Source organism: Sparus aurata, chromosome 17, assembly GCF_900880675.1.
Source record: "Sparus aurata chromosome 17, fSpaAur1.1, whole genome shotgun sequence".
Taxonomy (NCBI): domain Eukaryota; kingdom Metazoa; phylum Chordata; class Actinopteri; order Spariformes; family Sparidae; genus Sparus; species Sparus aurata.
In genome coordinates, this window is record NC_044203.1 from 11471419 (window position 1) to 11497975 (window position 26557).

General features: G+C 43.8%; 1 protein-coding gene across 3 annotated transcripts in view; it reads left to right on the forward strand.

Annotated features, from left to right (window-relative positions):
* Positions 1-26557, forward strand: part of rspo2 (R-spondin 2) — a 60644-nt gene that overhangs the window by 9153 nt on the left and 24934 nt on the right. For all 3 annotated transcript variants that reach the window (XM_030392729.1, XM_030392727.1, XM_030392728.1), the window contains one exon: positions 17473-17661. In XM_030392729.1, the coding sequence (XP_030248589.1) occupies positions 17473-17661 (189 nt within the window). The remainder of the gene's footprint in view (positions 1-17472; positions 17662-26557) is intronic.

The window sequence follows — 26557 nt, forward strand, 5'->3', positions numbered from 1 at the left end:
ACTGCCTGTCTGACTCACTGTGTACATCTGTCGAGCTTTTCTCACAATTTTCTGCCAATACGATGATGAAGTAGTGTGAAAGATAATCCCAACCCACATGCAAATACGTGAGAGGATATCTGAGCCCCCCACCGCTGATGTATCCAAGCCAGGGACTGGCTTGGCTGAGGTTGGGGTTCATGTTGGTAATTGGGCACGCTTAGACTAAATGAAGACTTGCCTGTGGTATCAGGCTTGGACTAGTCGGGACAAGAGCTTCGATTGCTACAGAGTGTAAGGCTTACACTGGATTTTTTTGTTTTGTTTTCTTGGGCATGGAGCTGTGTTGAGGCTGGCTTGTGCTTCTATCTCCCCGCTCTCAGGCCCTGTGGTGTGAGGAGGGGAAGGCCTCATGGCTGCCTGCGGAGTGCAGAAACACCCGGTGTGTTTTTAATCAGGAGCAAGGCTGGGAGTCATTACTGGGCCTCGATGTTGAGCTCATTGTCTCTGTGACTCCCTCCGTGGAGGGAGAGGAAGACAGAGAGTGAGAGGAGGGGGGGGACATGGAGGGCAACGTAGCGTGCATGTCAGCTGTAAAGAGGTCTTCAAGGGTCATCCCCTTAAGATTTATGTGGTCAGAATGGAAGGAGCAAAGGAGGAAAGTGATGGGAAGAGAGGATGCAGGGGGGGCGGCGGGGTGATTGAATGAGACATGCATCTGTCTGTCATCAGAGCAAAGCAATAAGGTTGTAGATCAATCATGTAATGGAAGCTACAGTACATAATGTTTTGCCTCAAGGCTGTCTCGCTTGTTCCACTACAGTTGTTCAAGCTCACACCCAAATAATTGTCACTCATCTTAATGAGCTGTGTGATTAGCTCTGTGATAAGAGAGCAACTTGTCCGCCTTCACGCAACTTGTAGCTAGCTGGCTAGCATCCTAGTCGTCAAGCAGTGAGCACATTAGCCCTGTCTCATGTCTCTTTCCTCACAGAATTGGGACAATGCAAGTGTTGTATACAATTGTCCTTATTTTCTTTCCATAGTGTAACAGCTGTGACACCGCATGCTAGCAACAAGGAGATAACACTTGATGAAGTTATGTTTTTTCATTGCCTCAACTGAGCGTCCCAGTTAACAGTGTTACTGGTGGATAAACCTTGATCACCTGATTTCAAGGCCACTTGAGGGCAGCTGAAACGAGCTGAACACAACACAGAGAGAAGAAAAGAAGAAAAGTCGCTAGTTTAGGCTACAGTTTCAGCAGGTATGTATACAGAGCAACATTAGCGGTCATTGTATCTTGGTCTCTGAGAAAAATGTAAGTGAAAACTTCGTTCTCGTTAGCTGTGTTTTGTTCTCCACAAATTTCTGAGGGATATATGTAGCATTTTAGCTAACTGTTTTTGGTACAGGTAGAAAACAGTGGGGTTAGCTGAGCTTCTTATAAAAACAAGCTGGTCTAAAAAACAGCGAAAGTTGTAAAAGTTAAGCCCCCTTTACGTATGAAAATATATATGTCCATCTTAAACTACGTATACGTAAATACCTACATACATACAGCCATAGGGAAACTCAGGGTCAAGGCCCCAGGAAGAGCTTTAGTGAGGGGCCAAACCATGTAATTACGTTACGTGATGCACTGGGGCCCGACAATACTTTTCCCCATGAGCTTACATTGTGAAAGAAGTGTCTGTAAAACAGTGAGCATCACAACCCACAGGAAATGACTGTTTCATTCATAATTTGAGCCATTTGCTCCGATAAAATTTGGGAAGTATAGGACAGCCACAAGATTTAATCTCTGCTCAGGTTAGCTGGGTGCTGAACTGGAAGTTTGCCGGCCTGGTTGGCAGAAGTCTCTAATGCACACGCTCTATGGTCCCCTCGATCCAGGTATTTTTATACTCAGGAAGTTGAGCTTTTTTGGCTTCCCGCACCACTGAGTACATCTCCAATGCTTCATCCAGACTTTAATTGTTTGATCCATGCTTAGGGTCGAGTTATGTGCACAACATGTGGACGGACAGCTCGTTTCCATTTACCAATGAGAGAAATTGATGACCGTTGTCATAGAAGCGCAGAGGGCTATGTCCGTATCAATTTTACCAAGCAGGTAAAAGTTAGTATTGTTGCTGTAAGGCTCTGTTAATTCTACCAAAAAAGTGTTGGATTTTCACACAGTCTGAATACAGACAGACGTAAAGGCGTCACTGCTGACGCCTCTCACAGTCATGCCTTTGTGGGCGGATGCAACATCTTGTCAGTCCAATTATAATTTAAGGTTTGCTTCCATGCTTGTTGCAGTTGGGTTGCATGAGTACATAAGAAAACTACAGATGGCTGACTAAATTAAAGGAAAAAATCTGAATAAATGAGCGAAGTATCACCAAAGTCTATCAAAGGCATTGAACTTTATTATCTATGGGACGTTACATGTTCCTGTAATTTGTCGCCCATATGTAGGTGAACGAAAAAGTTTTTTCAAAGTCAGTCCTGTTTTCTTCTCACCTGCCCCTGAATGCATCCTAGACGTAACTTGCCCTCCTAAGCCAAGATGTTTCTCCTCCATTCGGCCTCTTATCCACCAGAATAGGTCCAGCTTGGTTCACTGTAACACAGTCAGTGTCTGACTGAGTAGTTGTGTGGTTGTGGTCTTAGTTGCTGTTTGTCTTGTTATTGCCTGTGTTGACTTAAGCCCTTGTATATTTTTGTGAATCGCTCTGGCTTCACGCCACGCAGGCTCTGGACAAAGATCCCCACATACACAGACACTGTCAGAAGTGAGTGGAAGTCTAATTGTGGGGGAAATTTGTAAGCTGTGTTATGATTTTAATGCAGCACATTTTTATGTTGTGCTCTGTCAAGGAGGACATCAATTGTGGTGACTGTTTTTAACTTTTCTCTCTCCATCAGGGCTTCTCACTAATCTTGCTTTAGGGTCCAGACAATGAAACAAGGCTGTGGTAGAGACAACCACTATAAAGATTTAAAAGAAAAAGAAGTCCATTAACATTGCTCAGATTCCTTCGCTCCCCCCCCCCCCTCTAGTTATGCACTTGTATTACATCTTGGCTGACTTCTCCTTAACTGGATATTATTTTATTTGGACTGGGGCCAGGGCTCAGGAGCGGGGCCTTAGCTGTGTAAACAGCTGTCACCAGCAGGAGTAATAACTAATAGGTATCTGTAGGCAGGGGTCACATGTAGTTTACATGTTTACCAGCTAATGGCTTCAGAGATGGTACTGCCTTGGTGCAGTAATGGGCAGTAGTGAAGTGTAATGGACAATGTGGGGCTGGTTATCATCATGGAGCATGAGGGCACACATGCATATGCATATGAGTGTTTAGAACAGGATATTTCTATGAATAGCTTTAAAGGTCGAGAGTTATTTTCGGACAATCAGAGATTGCGTCTGAGACATTTTTTTCCTGACTGTTTAGAGGAGAGGAAGACAACTCCTGTGGCTGAGTCATTGCATAGCTCTCTGGCACGTCCAGCGCTTCGCAACATTGCTGTAACAGCAGCCAATATATGAGAACCCGATTTGCCGCTCATTTGTAGCAGTAAACACTGTGGCATGTAGGCACAAGACAGCTACAGCTCCATGCATCTGCTGCGTCCATGCAATGATACGCGGCCTCGTGCCACCCAGACGTTTTGGATGCGAGTCTCCATTCCTTCACCCAGAAGTGTCTTTCATCGCAACATCTAACACCCTTAGATTCGAGCACACCTGCATACCAGAGCTCTCTTTTCTCGTGGCAACAGATTACATTTCCACACCCGGGAGCACATATAGTCCTTTCACTGAGAGGAAATTATCCTTGCACCACAGTCATTTTCATTTTGCTTTATGCGCTCCATTTTGGCCGGTGGAGTCCACTCATCCTTCATGCTTTATGAAAGCATTTATTCCAAGTCGCTCTCTCCCTCTCTCAAAGGGCAATGTTGAGAATAAATGTGAACTCCTGAGGGCTGAGCATGGTGTTTTGGAGCCAACACAAGCCGGTTCCCGTTAAGAAGGCCGGGCGGTGCCAGCCATTCAGGTGCAGATTTGTGGTGGTGTGAGCACGGGGAGCCAGATGTGACCCGGACACCTGCTGGAGCAGGGGGCGGCAGCTCTCATCTTGATACAGTGTAGCTGAACAAGTCGTCTATCTCAAGCCTTGGACGAACCTCAGATGAACTCCTTTCGAAAGTCTTGATGTGTGCGCCTGTACTTTTGGGATAACCTTCAAGTTATTTTGGGGTAAAGACAGGAACACTGTATTAATCGTTGGCAGCTTCACATGAAAAAAGTCAGTTTTATTGTAATATTCAACCCTCGATGATCGAATAATGATGTGGCCGTTTCTCTACTAGGAAACAGACTTCAGCTAGTTGACAAAACAAGCAAAGTTGTCTTCTTTTCCTGCAAGAGACTGAGTCTAGATACTGGATCCAGACCATTTTTTTTAGAGGAGAAACACAAGGCTTTGATGTTTAGGGTCTTTTTTTGTTTTTGTCTGGCAGGCACCATGTGTGAAAAGTGAGACCAGGTCTTTGCCATCTGTCCCCTGTGGTGCGCTCCACTTTTGACCCTGGCGGTCACCTCACATCTCCCCGTTGGCCTCGGCGAGCGAGGAGGGGTGCGAGGTTGTATCTTGTTAAAGGGTTAATGAGGTAGAACTTTGTGGCAGGCGCTCACGTCGTGCCTACTCAAGATCGGTATGCGCCAGAGGCAGTTGGACAGCGTAGGCTCTTTTTTTGTGGTAGCAAGTTCTTGTTTTCCTTCTCCTTTTGATTGTTTTGTCTTCGTCTTTAATGCGAAGAGCTCTGGACAGATTGTCACATGTCAGTCAAACAGTATGATGTCTGCCAATGTGTTGATGAAAGCTGAATTTGTTTAGGTAGCGCTCTTTTGCTCGTGCCAGCCACTGCCTCTTTTTATTTCTTTCAGTCATACAAGATATGTGAAACTCAGCTCTATTGTACATATTTTTTCTGCTGCTTTACACTCAGCTGCATTCCATTACACTTATTGAACGGGTATAGATAGAAAACATGTGATTATCCAGCAGTACATTAATAACTAGCTCCTTCTCAACCAACTACAGCATTATGCAGCAGTAACATTATTTCAGTAATAAATAATAATGATTTAACCTTTATTTAACTAATAATAATGATTTAACCTTTATTTAATTTTATATATATGTATATATATATACATATATATATATATATATATATATATACACCATGTGCTTTAGTGTTTGTTACGTTTTGAATGTAGGATGCTTATTTTTATTATCTGAGCAATATTTGATAATGGAATTACTACTTTTAGCTAACGACAGGACCAAAATACTTTCTCCACCGTTGTCGACAGTATGTGACGTGATCGAAGACTTTCACATAAGTAATTTAGAATTTTGAGGTAACATTTTTCTTGTTATACTTACTTTCCACGCCGGAGTAAGCTGGAAAGATCAATACCGCTTTTCTTATCCATCTGTTAAATATGGATCTAAAGCCATATGCGAAGAAATGGAGGATGGGAATGGGGCTTTGGAGGAACAGGTTGGCAGATTTTATTACCCGTGGACGGAGCCAGGCTGGCTGTGTTTCCAGTCCTTTTGCCAAGCAAAGCTAACTTGATTTAGATTCATATTCAGCGTGCAGACAAGAGGGTATTCCCCAAAATGTTGAACTTCTTTTTAAGCATTTAAAAGTGTATAAATGTAAGGTGGTTTTCTGAGTCCCGACCTAAGAATTCAGGTCTCAAAACTCTTTTTGCATGTTTAACTCCAATTATTGAAAAAAACAAGCAAAAGAAAATTTTGTCTTTAACTTCTCAGATACATAACATTACAATTTAATGAACATTTATGCATTTTTTTATTGCTGGATTTTCATGTTTATTTAATGATATATCCTGCTTTGGTTCTATTTTAACTTAAAGCTGCAGCATTAAACTTTTTGTTGACTCTGGCGCCCCCTGTGGACAAAAGCAGAACAAAGTCAACTTTGTTTTAGTGCCTCACCACCAGACCACAGAGCAGCTTCTATCTTCAGGCTGCGAGACTCCTCATTTCATCCTCAGCAAACTATTTGAATTTATGACCTATCCAACCAAGTTAAGGCAGATTCTGATGTGATGAGAAAAAACTATTCAGAAAAACAAAATTTCCTTGTGGATTGTCTCGTTTGCTTAGGTATGCTATATTCAAGCATCATTATCAAAATCAGACCAGTAGGTGAAGGATTTGGTTTCTTTTTCCAGCACCATCAGTCAGTGATAGGAAGCAATAAAACACTGTTTTTCATATCAACTTCTTATATTTTCTAGTTTTCAATCTGTTTCTGTGTAACACTTCCACAAAAGATGAGTGTCTCCCATCTGGATTTGCAGATATAGTATGTTGTGCTCTCTGGAACGTAACAAAAAAAAAAAAGAAAACACAGCAGCTTTTGTGTTTCTCACATGTGTGAGCTGGACGTCGGGATGAGTTTAGTCAAGGTGATGACAAATAGGGAGGGGAGAGCGAACATAGGGTTGGGGTGGGAGAGACAGAGCAATGCAGCATGGGGTGCAAATATGCCGAGCATGCCCGCTGACTTTACCGATCCTCGCTTGTGATGTCCTCGTTCTCCTCTCACACTGAGGGAAACCCATGGCCAGGTCCCACTCAGCAGCGTGTGTGTGTGTGTGTGTGTGGGAGGTGTGGGTGTGTGTGACTGAGTGAATTACTAGACTTCCAGCACGTTGAGCTACAGGTGTGAAAATTAGGTGTGAGGTTTATGTGTGATAAATTACCAACATGTGGGCTAATCGGAGCCACTCCACCCTTTTCTCCTTTCCCTTTTTCTTCATTCCAACGGGGGGAAAACGCGCCTTTCCCACAGCTTGTGTGGATTTTAAGGAGTGTAAATATTGAAAGATTCAAACTTTCAAACTTTTCACTTTCTTCTGGCGCTCATTTCTGTCTTTGCACTGCATGAACTTCATCTGTAGTTTTATTTTATTGGTTACTGTCAAAAAAACTGAGAACTTTGGAAAAGATGGGGCATTTCAGGCACCTGGGTAGATTCATTCGAGGAATAACAAAGATTTATCATAATCTTTGCATCCATTCTAGTCATCTGTCCTCCATATATTAAATGATTTCTTGGAAGGAAAAACCTTGAAATATGCAGAGATTTCCCCAAAAAGTAAGAAGAGCATCATTAACATCACCTCCATAGATTGTTTGTCCGTTTTCTCAATACAATACACTGTGGACTAAGTTCTTTGATTTTACTGTCTGGTCAGTTAAAACAAACAAAGAAAAAACACCAGTTTTCTAATACAGTACCCAGTCTCCTGTGATTGGTCAGATCACACATGCCTGAGCACCACTAACAACAACAGAGCTTCTGCGCTTAATCAATTCCTAAGTGCCAAACCAGCACAAGCTCCATCAGATGCACATAGTTCCATTCATTTTGACCATGTTGGATTTGATGGATTTCTCTGATAATTACCTATATGATGTAAAGTATTTTGCAAACAACTCCTGGACAGTTAAACAAATAATTTCCAAATGTGGCGTGCCTCATGTCCGGACTCACATGAGCTATAAAAAAGCTATAAAACTGTTTATCATATTCCTTCCATAGTTTGGCACTCCTTTACAAAGAGGCCATAAGTTATCAGGTCTAATCTTCAGAAGTTCTGGGAATATCAAAATGTCAAGTTATATATCGACCTAAGCCCACAAAGTGCCTCATTGATGTATAGTTGTCATGGTGCTGGGAACTTCCCAATCTGAGCTTTATTTTAGTGCTTTAATACCGATCTTAGATCACGTTGCATTCATGGCACAACATCGTAGGTATAGCGCGGACTCCTCAGAAATGGTGGAGATGAGTAGAACATTACCTGGGCATTTCAAGGGAACATTAACCTTTTTTCTTTGAAGGAACGCATAAAGGTGGACGGGTGGGGAAGAGCTGGCAAGAAACATAAACCACATGCTCATCTCCCAGTGCCTGCCCAGAGAGCGATAAAGTCCATCCTCATGACTCATCGATGAACTCCCGTGGCGATCCCATTCCTGAGAGTCCTTTTGCACCTGCCCTGATCAACCATGGCGCATGAAGTGTCACTGTCAGGAGAATCAAAGGCAGATGCTGAGCAATGACCTGTGCCACTCTGCAGGAAGCGCGAGGTTGTTTCAAAAAGAAAAAGAAAAAAGAAGAAAAAACCATGATGAGGGAGAAATTATTTTTGGTTGGAAAGTTTGAGCATGTGTATATGTTTGGGGAAAGTCCCACTCAGCGTGTGATGTTTCGTGCGTTATGTTGCGATGAAGGGCTGCCATTTACGCACATTTTTTTGTTGTTGTTGCAGTAACCACTTTATAGCCATTATCTCAATATATAAACTACGCTCCCAAAAATAAAGCTGACCTATAAATGCCCCGTCACTAGCAGCTATTTTAAAAGTGTTAAAACTGTGTTTCAGAGTGGATTTTTCCTCCCCTGGAACAAAGATTTAATCTGATTAGAGGTTTGCATTGTTATAGTGCATTGTTTAAGCTATGTTGACAACGACTGTGAACAGATATTCCGTTGTTTTCAAGGCCCGACTGAGCTGTAAAACATTTTATGGGACCGCAAGCCACAGTGAATAGGCGATGCTGTGTCTTGACCGCCACATCAAGGTCATCCTCTCAGTTTTTTCCCTCATATGTGACCATAGAGCTTTCCATGGCGGTCACATGTCTGCTCTGGTCAAAGGTCGAAGCGTCCATCATCGTGGCAGCAAGTGTTAAAAGACTGCAGCGCATACCGTGAGATGAGGTCAGCGAGGTCACCTTTTATTTCTAATATTCTCCAAACAGGAATTATGAGGTCTCTTTCACATCAGGGGATCCAGATGTGGGATCGGACCCAGGACATGGGATTTAAGTCATAATCCATCATAAAGATGTTAATAAGGAAGTGAACGAACTGAGGGTCTTCATATGGAGTTGGAAAGGGTTGCAGGGGTGAGAGCCATGATGAGTTCAGCTGGACAGATGGGTGAAAGGTGTAGAGTGTTTCCAGATTGACTCACTGTAAATGTAAATGTCTCTATTGACTGGCTGCAGGTTCACAGAACAGGACAGAGAGATTGTCAATACACACTGCACAAGGACATTTCCTCGACTGCTGATTAAGTGTGAGCAATCTGGCTAAGAAATAATACCTATTTAATTGTATTTTAGTGGCACGCACCTCCACAAGGTTGCTAACTGTAACTGCTGTTGCATTATGCATTACATTGCATTATATTTCTGTTGAGCAAAAGTTACACATTCATATTTCAAAGAAATAGTTTTATATTTTAGGAAATATACCAATTTTATTGCAGAGAGTTAGATGAGAAGAACAATACCAGTCGCACATTTGTATGGTGAGCATATTGGAGCCAAAAGCAGGTTAGCTTAGCATAAAGACTGGGACCAGAGGAAAACAGTGAGCCTGACTCTCCTCAAATGATGAAGATGAAAATGTCTCGATCCTCTGAGTCTGAGATGGAAAGCAAACGCACCTTTCCCATAATGTCTAAAAACACAAGCACTTTGTAAGATGGCGATGTGGTCACTGAATGAGTCAAATGTAGTTTTCTCACCTGCATGTGCCTGCGGCTCAACCTGTTGAATCACACACACAAGTAAATTACCTTCAGCTTCTGTTTTATTGTGCACTAAAAAAAGTGAAGCTTTAAATTGGCCCCCATTTTCCAGTTTCCCGTTTGAACCGCGGCTGCCTGTTTTACCCATTCACAATATAAACCCGCCACCCTTTCAAGTGATGGTTCCAATCTCCGCGCTGCCCGCCTCGCCCGGTGGATCTGTGTCACAGGAACACTTTGGCCGAGCTAATACGTCTGACAGCAAGTGTTTGCTCAGACTCATTTGGCAAAATCATTATAAGCAGTGGGACCGTCCTAAATTATAAACATGTGCCTACAGTGTGATCTGTTAAAGTAAACTGGGGGAAAAAAAAAAAAAAAAAAAAGATCCTAAAACATGACTATTTCCAGCTGGAAAGGAGTCAGAGGCAACTCCAACATATTTTCTGCTAAATTGGAACAGAAGTGTGCCTTCAGTGCACAGGCCCGATGTACCCCCCCCCTCTTGCCCCGTCTGTTTTTTCTCTGCAATTTTTGAGCTAAGTGCAACTTCCAGTTCCATGACAAATAAAGTCACGGGCCTGAAAAGCGGGGCGGTTTGATGTCATTTTTCCATGTACCAGCTTTTAACGAGCTTGAACAATGTTGAGACGGTGCAGCGGCTGGTGAACTCTGAGTGCGAGGCTTGACACTGTTGGCTCCTCTGCCTTTTCGCCACTGCAGCGTGTAAGCCCGGATAGTGAGGTGGTTTCAACAGGGATCCAGAGAGCGGCTGTTGCTTCTTACGGTTTGGTCCGCCGCCCGTCGGCTGGTGGCTGCAGTGCTGCTCTGTCCCGTATCTGCCCTTTCTCTCTCTCTCTCTCCTAAGCTTTCTCTTTTTCCTCTAAACTGGAGCAGCAGTAAGCTTATACCATCATTTAGGGGGAACAAGGGAGGTGGACAATAAACAATAATTGTCTCAGTGCCACGATGAAAGCGTATAATTCTGTTGGTGAATGTGATGCTTTCCACATGAGAGCACACGTCTTCTTGACCTGCTGCTGCTATGCGACTCCAAAACTTGAGGTTTGCCAATGCTGCCTCTTAGCCATATGACATTTATAGTTGGTATGGATGCAGTGAATGAATTGAATAACTTTATTGTCCTGGTACGTGATGATACCACACTTTCTAACATAGGCTGTACTGTAAAGTGCCTTTTTTGAAAAACAATGGACAGTGTGGCCGCTGGTTAGGTGCACTCGCAGCCTGTGTTATTAGATTTACATACCAGGGCCCCATGGAGAAATGGAGGAGAACTGCAAGAATAGAAACACTTGTGTTTTAATATAAGCTCTTGTCTTCCGAATGCTCGGCTCGGAATTCACTGCTGCGTTATGATCTCACTTCAGCTCTCAATCAAGACAGACTGTCCAACCGGAATTTTCGAAACTTTCATTTTTTCCATTCAGTTCGGTATTAAAATGATTCGTGACAAAATAAACCAGGGTCCAATCAAAATAACCGTCTCACAAACCACTGTTTTATACCCCTGTGCCCAGTATCATCGGCTGCTAATGTGGATACATTTCACTTTATGTGTGACCCACTGCACTCCCTTTGGATTTTTACACACGGAAAAAATCAATATTCCGTATAAAAAAATGGTCAAAGCAGGTTAAAGAGATGATGACTGGATGGGGTTTGGTCTTAAAAGGTCTTCTGTAGCTGTAAAAGCTGCTCCGTGGAGCAGTCTGTGATTGAACAGAGAAGCTAAGAGGACGAAAAGAGTCATGTAAGTACTTTATTTTTTTTTCAGGTATGGCGAACCACAAAAAAATTCCTACATCTTACAGTAGCATATATGTGAATAAGAATGTTTTGGCATTACTTAATCCCATTTTGTCCATAAAACTTCGAGGATTTGTTGTAACTTTTATTAAAAATCATATGTGCTCCAATACCAAACTTTGATATGGTCAAAGTTTATATTAAACTTTACGTCTGATAATAAAATGCATTTTCTTTATGTTTCTTTTTTTTTTTTTTTAAGCATTGTAATAAAATTGTCACATTTAAAGAGCTGAAAATGGTTGGAAAGTATCAGTTTTCGGCAGCGCCGGTCCTGAAAACATATTTACTGAAGAGCCCACATCAGTGAAACCGTACGTAAGAATGTCTTCTTGTTCTCAATGTGAAGTTCAGGGCTCTAAAAGAAACACAAAAATTATGTGCAATTTGCCTTGTTAGGGTTTCGGGTTGCAGAAAGTTGGAATGGGTCAATGTGAATGATTTCATGGGTAACGGTAGGTGAGTGGAAGGCAGGAAGTTAGCCGGCCGTGGGTGGAACCCCCTTGTATATGCAGAGGTTTTTGGCAGCCCTGAGTGCAGTCTGTCACGCTTGCTTTGGACTCATAAAAACGTACCTGAGACAGAGTTTGGGTTTCTGCTGGATCTCACTGCAGCCCTAATTGCTCTTGAGCTGCTTCAGAGCAAAACCTCCCAGCGTGCCTGTAGAATGAAGAGTGCTGCCCTCCAAACATGCCGTCATTCTTCATGTTGTTGTGAGCTGTGTGACTGTTTCGCAGGAATGAAAGACCCGAACTTCACCTGAACATGTTAGATACGTATCAGTGAATATCTGCAGGGCTGTTTCACCGTGTGTACTGTTGATTTTACGGCCGAGGTTAGAATGTTTTTTTAAAACTGTCAAATAGTTTCAAAGATGATGATGATGGATTTTGTTTAGGAGGAGTTTGACATTTTAGGTACACTTTAGTGAGAGTCGCCTAAGATTTATTCCATTCTTACGTGCGGTAGCTTAAATGGGCTATGTAGCAGCACGCTGAAAATAGCTGCCGTTGAGCTCAGGGCTAAGGATAAAGACTAGAAAAAACAGCTAGCCTATTAAAAGTAACAAAGTCCTAAGACTAAAGCTCACTAAATAACACATTTTATGTCTGTTTCAACTGTTGAAAAACCAAAATTAAATCCGACCAGTTGTTTTTGGTATGGAGCCCAGCTAGTTGTTTACCCGTTGCAAGATGTTTCGCTTAGCTAAGCTAACAGGCTGCTGGCTGTAGCTGCATGTTTACACGTTTGAAATGAATCACTACAAGCTCCAGAGCGCTGTCTGGCATACTGGACCGTTTGTAAATTCAGAGCACTGTTGAAATATGCCGTCCGACTTTTTTAGAGCACTGAACAGTCAGCGTCTAATGAACAGCTGAAAGGTAAGCTCTGGCTAACTTTAGAAGAGATAAGCGAGCTGTTTGTACGTTTAACGTTAGCTAACTGCTAACTTGTAGCAGTGCGTCTCTAAAACTTAATTTCACAGGCATGTCGTCAGAGTAGCGTGTCTCTTACATTTCACGTCATCCTCCTCACTGTTGCCGGGCTCTTGCAGTAGAGGTGAGATGATTTGTAATGTTGTACATATTGACAATAAAGTTTTCTTTCATCCATTTTTTGACAATTGACTGTCACAGTCTTGTTCCACCTCTTTAATCAGCCACGCTCTCGTTTTAGTGTAGCGTCAGACTGGATTTACGAACGCACCCGAAGACACAAGAGTCCAACTCTCTGCAAGAAAGCCAATAAGCATACTCCTTATATTTAAAAAATCATAAGCAATTCCCCTGAAAAATTCTAAACATAATTTTCGTTACTTTCTTTACACAGAATCATCCTCAGTCTGTCGGGCTGTCGCAATGTGTTGGTGATGGGCGAAGAAGCAGATAAGTGACGGATCCTTCATGTGGTTCATGTACAAAAGCAGTGGCTTTAAAGCAGCCCTCTGCCCTGTAGGCATGACACACTGAGGCACTTATTAAGTCTTTTTATTAGAAAGGTCTTTGCGGAGGCTTCTTCAGTGATGTTCACATGGACCCGGCCTTTTGTAAATACAATACTTGAGGCTCAGAGGGATCTTCAGTTAGCTGTCAGAAGTGGGAACTGCGGATTTGTTTTTGTTCACGTAATATGATTTCTGTGGTTGAAACCGTAAACGGAGTCGGTTTATCGTGTGCAGGGAGTGGCACTTGGGATGGCGTGTATGCTCCTCAGCTGTCTCAAGGAACATGCATGGTAAAACATGGCATCCATAATCTCGGTTTGACCACTTTCTGTGTGGCTTTCTTCTGTACGTCTGGGTCACTTCGCTTTCAACGTGATTGACAGGGGGAACGCTAGACGAGCCGAGGCATTACATGATTTGTGGGGAAAGGAGAGGCCGTGGAGGGCAGTCGAGCATGTGTCAGAACATGACACAGATCATATTTTTTAAGCATTTTCGGATGGACTGGGTTTGAATGCTGTTTGGGAACAGAGGGGGGGGGGAAGATATGCAAAAACAAAAACCACATCCATAACTCAGAGCACATCCCCCAGCACACTAAACATACAGTTTTATGTTCCTGCCAAATTAGGTTAAGCTGCGATGATCTATAGACTTCAGAACCAACACTTAACCCGTTTTCCTTTGATTTTCTCGTCTTTAGTGCCACTTAAAAAATACGGCTGCGACATGCTTTGGCGAACTGCTTTCAATTTTCATGCCAATAAGGCACGCAGAGGTCAAACACATCTCTCCCTTTCAAATACTTCTCGCTACAGTTTCAGTCCTGCTGTAAAGCGACCACTCGTCTCAAAGATCTGATTCATATGAATGAGTGTTTTCTTTAAGAATGGCTGAAACCTGCTGGCAGCCGACAGATTGATGTAAAGTGCGCTAGACAGTGTGCCGGTAGTGCAGGACGTGAGTTGGACAGCGCCGCTCCAGACACTGTGAATTGTGGCCTCCTTCCTGACATACCTGTGGCCTGAACCCCCAAACCTTTCCACAGACACACACAAGCTAATCTCCCAAGATCAGCACCAAAAAAGAGTCTCTCTCCAACGTGCGCAGCCTTTCCTTCCCTTCTTTTTTTTTTTTTCTTTTTCCCCCGCAATCTTACGCTAATTCCAGGATGTGGGATCCGCTGCATTCAAACGGCGAGTGATTATGCTATCCTCAATCAGCGCATGTCGCGAGATTAGCAACCGGCAAAACAAAAGTTTGACAACAAAAGTTGAGCAGGCTTTTTCGAAGCCAGAGCCACGAAGAGTCCTTTCACTGACTGTAATTACGCTGCTGATTGACTGGCCGGTGATCTAAGACGACCACAGGCCCTGATTTTATTTTTCTATTATTGTTTGGATAGTATTGTTAGCGCACTGTTAATAGTTATGGAGCTGAGGCCATTTAAAATGGGGCCCGGAGAAATAAGCTTCCCAGCATTGCACTTCTCTACGTTTGCCAATTTGGCTTTCCCTTTCTGTCAGTGTTGTGTTCGAGTCTGGCGAAGGGCAGAGCGAGTAAATTTGACCAAGTTAATGTGAATGTCAGTTTGCTGTAAACACACCCAGACTGTATATTCTACAGAAATATATGGTTAGGTATGAGGTTTGGGCTAATGTTGCAGTTTAGTTTTCCTGGATGGAAGGGGCGACAGGATGAAATACGATATATGTTTTGGGGAATTAGGTTGCGGTGTTACCTGACTGGAAAAGGGTAACACTTTTATACAGCTTGCTGCTCATAACGTGTGGTAATGTAAGAATATTCATGAATAAAATATGAAAAACTACATCAGACAGTGAGAAGAAAAGCCGTGCATTTTGTACTTTGGCCGTTTACGAACTTGAAAAAACAGCACCTGTGTCCAACTAGTAGAGCCAGCTGACTCTGAGGATACTCAGCTGAAATAGGAAATGATAATATCTAAGACACTGGATTGACAGTTGGACATGGGACACGGTTTTCCATCTGAGGATTGGACGAGATGAAACCAGACATAATTTGGGTTTTTTTTTTTTTCATTTCTCCTTCATGTCTTACCGAGCAAGCACCGACTGGAGATGAACCATCGCGAGTGTGTGTGTGTGTGTGTGTGTGTGTGTGTGTGTGATGAATAGGCACGCAGCGCACATCCCCGGCGCTGCTGTGATCGATGGGGTGTCGCTGTAAGCCTCATCCCTGAAGACCCTCGGAGACACATTCTGATTAGCACTTAATCTTACTTCCATCCAGCCCTGGCTTCGGGAGAGTGAGTGCAGTTTGGCAGCGCCGGCGCACCTCTCCGTAGACTATCTCCCAGCGCTCCAACAAAAGGAATGAAAAAAGATGAGTCCGACATCCGCTGACTGATTTTCACATGATTACTAACTGATGCTTGCACTGGGCCCACTTAGCGCTCACTTTCGTCTGGGTGAATCCGTTCAGAGAAATCTAATATGCGCGTCCACGGCCAGTAACGCAGGCATGCTCTGCTCTGTCTCTCAGGGTTTGTCCAGTTTGCTGCGCAGTGTTTTATTAAGCGTTGTGGTAGGTCGCTCGGTTTGAGCGGCGCTGTTAACCGGTCCCTGCTTGTGATATTTAAGACTTGGCTTACATCAATTGAAGTATCTCTCGTTCGGAGAGACTGGATTCGCCCAAGGACATTTTCCTGTAAACGGGACGCTAAGGAGTTTACGCTGAAAGTCACTTATTGTGGAATGGACTGTCTCTTTCCTGGCTCCCTTTGTCTTCTGCAGGCAACTCGAGCTGAGGCCAGAGCCACTGCGGTTTTGGGGTCTTTCATCGGCTGTCTCAACACAATTGTTCAGGAGGCCAGCCCTGACCAGAATTAATGCAATATTCACATTCATAACCAATCAGCATTCGGACGCTGAGAGGGGAGCCAGAGTTTGCATGAATGACAAATTGTTGAATTGAACATATTTACTATGAGTTAGAGAATATCCTGCTGATATATCTATTATGGTTGTTTGGGTTTGATTCTTGTACGTGGGTTGTCTTCTGTTGGTCAGCCCTCCCACAGTTGAGTCTGGTGCCTCTAGTTCACCCTGTCCCTGTTGTTGGGTGAAGTCAGGGTCATCCACCGCTGAGTGATGATACAACAGTCCAAAGTGATTCCGCTTTTCCGTTACAGTACAAGCTAAACAGCTTTCCGCACTGCCAAGGTAAATCATCTTCTAATGCATCTGTGGCGAAAACAACAGCAATCACTTCCTATTTAGACATTGCAACATTTTCTTAAACCCAGGGGTGCCTGATCTCTTTCCCTTGGAGAGCCTAAACTGAAACTAAACGGTGGGCCAGGGGGCGGTAGCAAACGGCTATTGTATTGTTAAGAGGTTTCTTTAATTGACAGACCTTCTGCATTCTTACTCTGATCATGATTGATAAGTCATGATTAGGGATCTTTAAAGAACAGTTTAAACAGGATGTTCCTTTTCTTTGGCAAGAAACAAATGGCGGACAAGATCGAACCTGAAAAAAATGTTTCAAATAATGTCAAACAATAATTAACGGTGAGGACACCTGTTGAAGACTCATGTCTTAGTGGGAAACACCAAAGCAGCATCGTTTCTCAAGCTACTGGTCATGAGGAGCACAAATAACATGCGGTTGTTTCTTTCTACCGTTTGAACCTGGTGATCAAATGTGTCTTATTTGAGAATAACACTGAATATTGTATTTTGATAATTAAGATACACAAATACAAGCTCCGAAAGTGATTTGTCACAAATATATATATATTTTATTTTACGCCCACCGAACAAATCCAAACAAAAATGCTGGAAAGTAATTATATTTTTTCATCAAAATTAAATCCTTTTTATTTATCAGTGTGAAGCTGCCGTACATGTTGTTGGTTGTCAATTCCAAAAAGTTGGTAGAATTGTTGGAGGCAGCCGCAAATTGATGCCGGAGTCGGTTTCATACCGTTCGACCATCCAACAACACTTTGACTGAACTATTGACACCTTTAATACCATCTTATTAACCACCTTTGCTGTTTCCTCCTCTGTTTGTCCTACAGCTAGCTATGGAGCGTACCCCATCTGTAAAGGCTGCTCGGTGTGCTCCAGAGACAATGGCTGTGTAAACTGCCAGCCCAAACTCTTCCTGTTTTTGCGGAGGGAGCGGATGAGGCAGTACGGGGAGTGTCTTCACGACTGTCCAGCCGGATACTACGGCATGCGCAGCCCTGAGCTCAACATGTGCTCCAGTAAGTCCCTCCATGTTTAAATCTACCCCCGCACTCCACCTAAACTCCTCCGTCTCACACGCTGCTGATGTCCTCCTCCTTTTTTCCCAACACCCCCCATCATCCCCAGGCACACATACACATTCCCTCAACATCCCCTTCTTCCCACAACACATGATTTATTGTCGATAATCCAAAGGAGACACACATGCCTCGCAATTTGAACGGCTCATCTGTTCACACAGGTGGATGTAAGTAGTGAAGCCTCGTCCTCGCAGTGTCTCCCGCGGGATTTAGCGGTGAACTCCAGCTAGGATGAGCGCTGTTTCTCATTTCTCTTTAACACTCCCTTTACACTCGCATTACCGGACTTCCTATAGTCACCGGGAATGTCTGAAGGCATGAAATCCAGGTGCAAATGCAACCAAGATGCTCTGAAGATTCGGCCAAGCCTACTCCAGAGACAATGGTCACATGTACAAATGAGTCAGTGAGTATCATCTGAACAACAGAGATGATTATATATTAGCATTCTGGCATAAAGTGACGTCTTTTGTTGATGCCTGCGCGGTCTGTGGATTGAGACTTTAACCAGACAGTGTGATTTCTTTTGGCAGCCAAAGTAGTGTTTGACTTTGAATAGAAAGCCAGTCACGACTGAAGTGTCCAGATCCTGCACCAACAAGTGCTTCTTCATTAAAGTTTGATAAAGAAAAACGAAGCAGCAGGATGCTCGATGTAGTTTTGGATGAAGAAATTTTGATCAGAAGAGAAACATCTTTATCCACTGATTTTTTTATGCTTAAACAAGCTAAATTAACAAATTCTTTGTTTTCATGACTGAAATAAACAAACTGACCTGAAAGGACAACATAGTTTCATCCTGTCTTACTTTGTTTATATGTGGCGGACCCTGCCACCTTTTATAGCTTCAACTAGTGTTCTGGGGCCTTATTTTCCCCTGAGAACAGTTTGTTTATTCAGTAATGGAAAAAAAAAAAAATCTGAGATTGTGTTATTACCTCATTAATATTTGCTTATACATTAGCAAATATTAATGAGGTAATAACACAAACTCAGATATTGCCCCTTTAACCCTTCAGATTAGAAGCGTGTTTCATCAATCACATTAAACATTTTGCTAATAGTCACCTGATTGTAAGAAATATGTGTTTTTTTTTTTTTAATCTTTTAACAAAACTGTTTGCTGGAAAACATTGTTTTCATTTAATAACTTGAAATAGACCACACCTTCGGTCTCACACACTTTGAATTACTTTTTACCAATAAAAAAAAGAAACCCTCCAATAATAACAGTGAAAAAATGGAAAGGTCCTCATGATTCTTGTTAAAGAACAACTCCAAAATCCAATTAATGAAATGTGTCCCTGTACTCCGTTTGTACCACCCCGATCTCATAACCTTATTTTAACATGGAATATACACTGAGAGAGGGAGAGTGAGAGAGAGGGAGACTTTATAGGTTTACACGGAGCCCGAGGTGTTGGCTGAGTGTTTCATATGAAAACAGAGAGGAACTTGAACTCATTTGGTTCCCTGAGCCAAACTCCTGACAGATGCACTAAAATGAAGCCCCAGAGGAGGGTGTCCGGACCTTTGGGCCCAATAATGCGAACATGTAGCAACCGCAGCTAGAAAAAAAACACAAAAAAAAAAACGTTTTGCTTACCCAATCGCTGCCGACTGAGATGCAAGAACATCCGTTGGCTCCATATGATAATGAAAATGAAAAGCATATTCTAGCTGCACCAGCCAGCTGCGGATGTTGGTACCATGAGATGGTTTAGAAAAGAGTTCAGTACCCAGAAATCCGAAAGTCAACGCATGTTCATGTTTACCTGGCCAAGCTGGTATTCTACATCAGAGATGGGAACCAATGCATAAAGCAGTAACAAGAGGCATTGGGAGATGTGTCTGGAGTGCGAACCCTGCTGTTTCACAAGCCCTCTATACACAGAGATCCTAGCGCTGGCTTACAAGCAAAAGAGGCATCAACACCACAACATCGGGGTCTATGGTGATGCTCTACTTATGCGTCTGGCAGCGCTTTCGAAACATGCCTGCGTCCCATTCTGCCACCTTACTTTTATGCCTGCATTAATAGACAGAAAAGCAGTGGATTGTTACAGGAAAGTGGGGGGAGAGTTGGGACGACATGCAGTAAAGGACATCAGGTTTGATTTGAACCTGGTCCAATGGAGTGAAGACTCATCGTCTTGTACATGGGGCACACACTCAAAACGACTTAAACCATTCTGTTTAATTTAGATGTGTTGCATACTAACAGGAGATGTGAGGCATTTTTCAAGTAACTAGCAAATAAATTACCAAGTAAGGTCAATTACTTATGTTGTAACATCTCTGTGTCATTTAGGCTAATGTGATCACAGAGAGCCGCTTAGAAAAGTCATGTCTACAGCAGTTTTAACCAGAAACAGTCATTTCCAACTGTTTTCAGGACCCAGAGAAAATTGGAAGAGAAAGACATCTTGTTCTCCAGTGAAAAGTCTTTTATTTTTTCACTCTAACCCTGCTATCCTAACCGCCATATCCCCATGCTGGGTGAGTTTTGATTCTAACTCATCCTGATGTGTGGCAAGTTAATCTGAATCCCTCTCCGTACCAACCGCTCATAGAACAACATCTTGTATTGTCACGTAGCATCAGATCTCAGAGCGAGACCTACTTTGATGTGATCGCTGCTTCAGTCATGGCTCTCTAATCCAGTTTCCTATTTGACCCTCGTTCTCAGCTGCGCTCCGCATGTCATTTTCACTAAACAGCGCATGTCCAACCTCCATAAACGGAGATTTTCTGGGGGTTGGAAGCTAATTGTCGGGTCAGTGAGTAGTTTGCGAGAGTTGACACAGGCAACCGGTATGCAAGAGCTCAAAGGCACAGCAGACAAATGGCGGCGAGGGGCTCTCGGGCCGGCGTGGCCAGACCTGCCGCGTGCTCCTGGTTTCCAAGGAGGCCCTGGAACGCAGTATTACGTCTCCGTTATCATGCGCTTTAAGCGCAGTCTCTGAAATCGCTTAGAGAGCAGCTGCTTATTATTACACTAGAGTTTGTCTGCATGATCTTATCTCATTCAAGACTTTTGGACTGCCCGGGTAAAAGAAAACAAGAGCTAGACAAGCAAGAGGCTTATATACTCAGCCCCTCGCTGGCTGAAAACCTCAGTTTGAGTTTTTCTGAAGGGGCTCCTGAGGCATGTGACAGAGAGAGCTTTGGTTGGAGGGAGAGGATGAATACACGCATTTACTATGCTAAACTAAAACGCTGTTTGTGAAATTTAGTAAACATTACATTTAGTAAACATTACAGGAGTATTACTTTTCTGCATCATCGGTTGGCTGGAGCCTGCATTCTCTTAAAAGATTATGTCTAGATGTTGAAAAAGTCAATAACCAGAAATGTGACACCCAACTCTCAACTTTATGATCAACTGTATTAATTTACAGCTGAACCAACGGGACGGTGACACATAACGGATGTGAAACATGTGCTACATGGTTTTATTCTAAAATCTAAGATCTAAATTCATACATGTATTGTTATTATGGGTAATTGCCAACTCGATATGTTCCGTAAGTAGCAAGTGGGCAATGTAGAGGCCAGGTATTGAAAAGTTTAAAAGTAAGTGCAGAATAAAAAAGGCAATATCTCTGTTTCTGTGGTATAAAAATTAATAATATATAACGTTTTTTTTAAACTGTCCATAATGAGTCCAACAGTGCTATAGGAATGAACAGCTTTTTGAAAACCAAGTACTTATATTACCCACAATGCATCTAAGCCACTGAGTGACAAATCGGAGGCAATTTATCAGATGACACGCAGCTTCATCTGGAGCCACAAAAGGCTTTATACTCCTTTTTTTCACATAGTCAGTCGTACTCCCCAAGACCTGTAAACACACTTTAATGTGTAAAACTGGTGGAGTTACCATTTAGAGTCTGGACACAAAAGGGTAGAGTCATGTTGGGAAACAGTAGCTTGCAGTATTATCTCAATATGATTTTGAAATACTCTTATAACAGAAAATGAAATCTGCATTCCCAGTTCTCAGTATACAGTGCTGATTCAGCACCCTAATTTATCAGCCTTACCAAACATAACCTACTAATTTCTCAGCACTACTTGAGAAACTAAACTGTAGGCTCACTGTTTCCAGGACTTCCCCTGCACTGCAGAGAACATATCGCCATAATTAGAGCCAAAAACAATGGAAACCGTACTTTCCTGCATATAACATAACGGGAAGCCCATTTACAGCTACACTTCAGCTGGATTCCAAAGAGGCCCGAGAAATGGGAGCCGCAAGTGTTAACTGCCACTACTGAGACGTAGCTGCGTCATTAGCAATGTCTTCTCGTTACGTAATACCTTTCTTTAAGTCCATATATTATGCTCCTCGGTCTCTACTTTGCAAGAACTCCTTTCAGCAGCTAATGGGCGGATTGATATGAGCCATAAACCATATGCAGTAACTCCAGTGTTATCCACAGGGGCTCTTATCAGCTGCCCAGAAGAGGCCCCACACCAGTGTCTGTGGGTGTCAACCCACTGCTCGGCAGGGAAGATTTGTAGCAACGGTCACACAGTGTGCTGCTTTATGTACGGCCAAATCTGTGTGAATGTGGAGCAGTCATGCTCTCGCCTCAGTCACATTTCATAATACCTCGGTTTTAACATACGTTCCCAGCCAAAGCATATTCTGTCATTTTGTATCACAAGCGAGTTCTCTGGCTGAAAGAATTACGAGCTTAAAGCCGACTATCAGAGCTGTCTTTGAAAAGAGAACGTGTTGAGAGGGTCAGCATGGGAGCGCAGCTCTATTCAAAGCTTCCTCCCTCTGGGTGTATTATAGACCCCCCACTGTTACGCACACATACTCTACCCACCAACCCAGTTGCATTACCCCGCTACAGCGGGCTTTTAAAACACGCAGAGACCCGTGCTGTGTTCGTTGCCAGCCAACAACCAGTCTGATCAAGGCCTGAGATTGCCAATATCCTGGAAGTGTGGTTTAAATATAACAGCTCGCTCTGTGCCAGCCTCATGTGCCACCAGAGAGTCGTCTGTCGAAGGTAATTATTCGGGATTGCCAAAATGTGATTTCTTCTTTACTGCATTTCTTGGACGGAGGGAATCTGTTACCAAATCCCATTGTTGTACTTCTCGCTGCTTTGTCACATTAAATTAAGGCTGGAAGTGGAAGGTGATCGGGCTGGATTTTCCAACATTGTCTTATCATGGGAATTTGTTGGGTTGGAGATGGACTGGAGCCATGCGTCGTGAGCCTCAGCCAAATGAGTACAGACGCTGCGTGAGGCACTTGCGTGAGTTTTGCAACCTTTAATTGGCAGCGCTGGCAGCTCTCGCTCCTGCTCTGCCTCTCCATGTCCCTCATCCGAGCTCTCTCTTTCTCGCTCTAATTCTGAGCTTGTGGGTATTTCCATTGCATAGTCTAACCAACAAAAAGACCAGTTGCTTTTGGCCTTTGAGCTTTACCGAGGGACATTTAATCATCGCAGCTTTACAAACGGCACTCTCGGATTTGCCAGACAATACAAGAGACCCACCAAACCAAGCCCAAGAGTTGAATCGGGTTTATCCTCAAAACATTGTGTAATTGTGCATACTACGGTGCGAGTGGAAGAGCTGTCTGTGCTTGACCGCTGTCTGAAGCCAAAGCTGTCTGTGTGTGTGCCGGAGCTGGCTGAGCAGATACAGGAGCACGTCCTGGTGTATGACAGACTGTGTTCCTTGGATTGAAGAAGCCGAGAGGACCGCTGACACATCTGTCATCCCTGTGCTCTCTCTGGGAGATGCTGACTGACAGGAACAGCACCTCTGCTTCACCTAGCTCCACACCGGCGTGTGGGGAGCACCCATGTGGAAAAAAAACAGCACGGAGGGAGAGCTGGGAAGAACATGGCAGCTCTGGCCTTTGCCATGAACTCCTGCCATCCGCAGCTCCACATGACATGGCTGGGTGGCAGTGAGCAAGCCAGAGCTTCCATGTCAGCCAAACCCAGAGCCTAGAGAGTAGGTCAGAGTTGTTCGCCTCAGCTTGGAGGCGAGAGATGGAAAAATGGGGCTTGTTTTCCCCCTCGCACTGCCAGGCCTTTTTACGACATGGACACTCCTGCTGCGCAACATCGGGTCTGGTTAGCTCTCTGAGAGGAGGCCGAGACTCTCTCGGTAGACAACCGAACCTCCAGCTCAGATAACGTAAAAGATCCCATCTGGAACACAAGAGATTCATCAATCTTTGCAGAATGATTTAGCACCCTTTCCTTGCTTTGTGAATATTCATGTAGATAAATAGCGATTACACATGTCACCCTGCGGAGGAACTGCAGTCAAACATGAGGCTTTGAGAGTCTGTGATAAAAATCCGTGGGTTCCTTATCCAGACCACAGCGGAGGGACCGGCTTCTGCCAAGCATGCACCATTAGTTCACAACGCTCGGTGACTCATCTCTCGATACAAATGCACTTGACATGCAGACCACATAAAATTCAAGTGAAAAATCTAACAGGAATGTGCCGAGGCCCAACAGTCCCCTTTAATTCAATCAAACCTTCTCCAATACCAAATAAAACATTTTTTAAATCTGCTAGATCCAGATTTTCAGTTGGATCTCCATCAAATTGTACTCGTTCATCGATACCAGCCAGGTTTTTTTTTTTTTTCAGCAAGATCAATGCATTATTCCCAGAGAAAATATGGGGAAATGTCTAAAAAAAATGCCCTATCTTGCAATTTAAAATTTTCAAAAGTTAATGGGTTCTGCTCTGGGCCGAGACCAATCTTCCATCCAAGCTTTGTGAAAATCTGTTCAGTAGTTTTTGTGTAATCCCGGTTAACAAACCAACAAATGAGCACGAAAAAGCAAAACCTCCTCGGTGAGGGTGACAAACAGCACAAAAATTATAACAGCAGTATGGGTAAGGGTTGAACTGGTGCAAGACTGAGCTCTCCAAATCGTGCACCCTCGGTCGCTTAGTTGGCAGCCTTCGAAATTCCTCACCAAGCTGAAACGTACGGCTTTTCCTCTTGCGTTCATATTATAACTCACGGCCAGAACCGGGCTGGGAGATAATGATGATAATACGTTTAAGTCCCAGGAACAGTGGGCCCTCAATGGGATCTGATGACCTCATTATTTCTCATTAGTCTCCCCGAGGCACCTCGATGAAGACTTTAAGGTGGTCCAGAGGTTAATCCCGCAGGGAGAATGAACCCGCTCCCCTGTATCTGTTTCTGGAGCTGCTGGACGAGCTGCCTGACTGAAGGCCGATTCGGCCCGGCCATCAGTGTGGGAGCTTCTCCAGTGTCACTGATAGCCCCTCGCTGTCCCAGATAGCCTTTTGCCAGATAACTGGACAGAGGGATAAATGTCTGTCATGGTGATCCCTTCCGACCCACCTCGTTCTCCGATGACCTCTGACCCTCCGGCTTTGCCTCCCTGCATTCTAACTCCCATGGAGCCGCATTGATGTGACGTCCACCTCCTCCACCTCTCAAGAGTAACCGTATTACTTATCTTCTATTTAGAAAACAGGATTTCCCAGCATTCGAGCCATCGCCTTACCGCATCTGAAACTGAAACCAGCGGTGATGTTTTAATCAAAAACCTTGTTGAGTGCTTCTGCTGCTGCAAGGATACAGTGTTTCTCACATCTGCGGTGCTCGTATTTACTGTCAATAACCGAGGATTGCACAACAACCCCGGCCCTTGAGAGTACTGCCAGATGTTCTTGTTCCCCCTCTTACTCTTTTATTTTTTGTTTGGGAGCTAAAAGTCTCTCAGGTGATGACAGGCCTGGGAAATGTGAAGGCTAAAAGACAGCTTTGTGCTCTCCAATTAGCTCGGTGATTTATTAGCCTGCTCCCGGTATTGTCTTGTATCAAACCCAAGCCTGACTGATTCAGTTTCACCCAGAAAATGTGGACGAGTGTCAGAGGGCTTTTGAAAAAAAAGGACGGCAAAATGCTTTTAATACCTCCTTTAGACTTTAGAGATCCAAGACACATGTTGAGATGTAAGATCAAAACCGGACGAAAAGTAATACCCAGATGAGCTAAATGATATGATATGATTGAATTAATAACAGGAAATCACCAAAGAGATCTACATTTTTCAGATTGTGGAGCGCGGCATCACTGCAGAGTGGCTCTATCTCCAGCCATATCTGATTGGTATGTGTGTGTTTGTGCATGTGCGTGCGTGTGTCCACGGTTTGTTTAGACTGGTCGGGAAAGCGTGAGACCAGAGTGAGTGGGCAGAGGCCATACTTTAGGGTTCAAAGTAAAGCGGGGAGGGACCCCCTCGTTTTGGAGGAATGTCGAGGAGGAGGCCTGATGGTTAGCTGGAGATGGTGTAATTAAGGGGTGTGATTGTGAGAACCTTCCCTTCCTCGGGCCCTGCAAGGGTCACAGATAAAAGAGCAGCCCTCAGCCTCCGTCGTTCTCACATGCTGGAAATCACACCGGCGCGGGTTTGTGCGAGAAGAGCGCGCGCGCGCTAATGCACGGTTGCGTCCCCCGTGCGAGACACAACGAGAGGAGCAGATGACACCCTACCTGGAGACGGTGGCTGCAGGTTAGAGACTGTGGTTCCCTTGACTGTGCAAGCCGATTGGGTAATAGAGCTTTCTGAGCAGCATCGTAAATTAGACAGCTCTGGGGAGGCTCCTTCTAATCATGTGGGCCTGTGCGTCGCCCTGTTAGTGTGGTTGTTGTAATTTGGCCCTGCCTGACGTGCTATTTGCAGGGTAAGAGCTCGGTGACACATCGACGTGCCTTTCTTTGTGAGCGCGGCGCTGTGTGTCATGCGCAGCGGCAGGGTGTGGCGTGGGAGGATAAGTGTGCTGTTGTGTG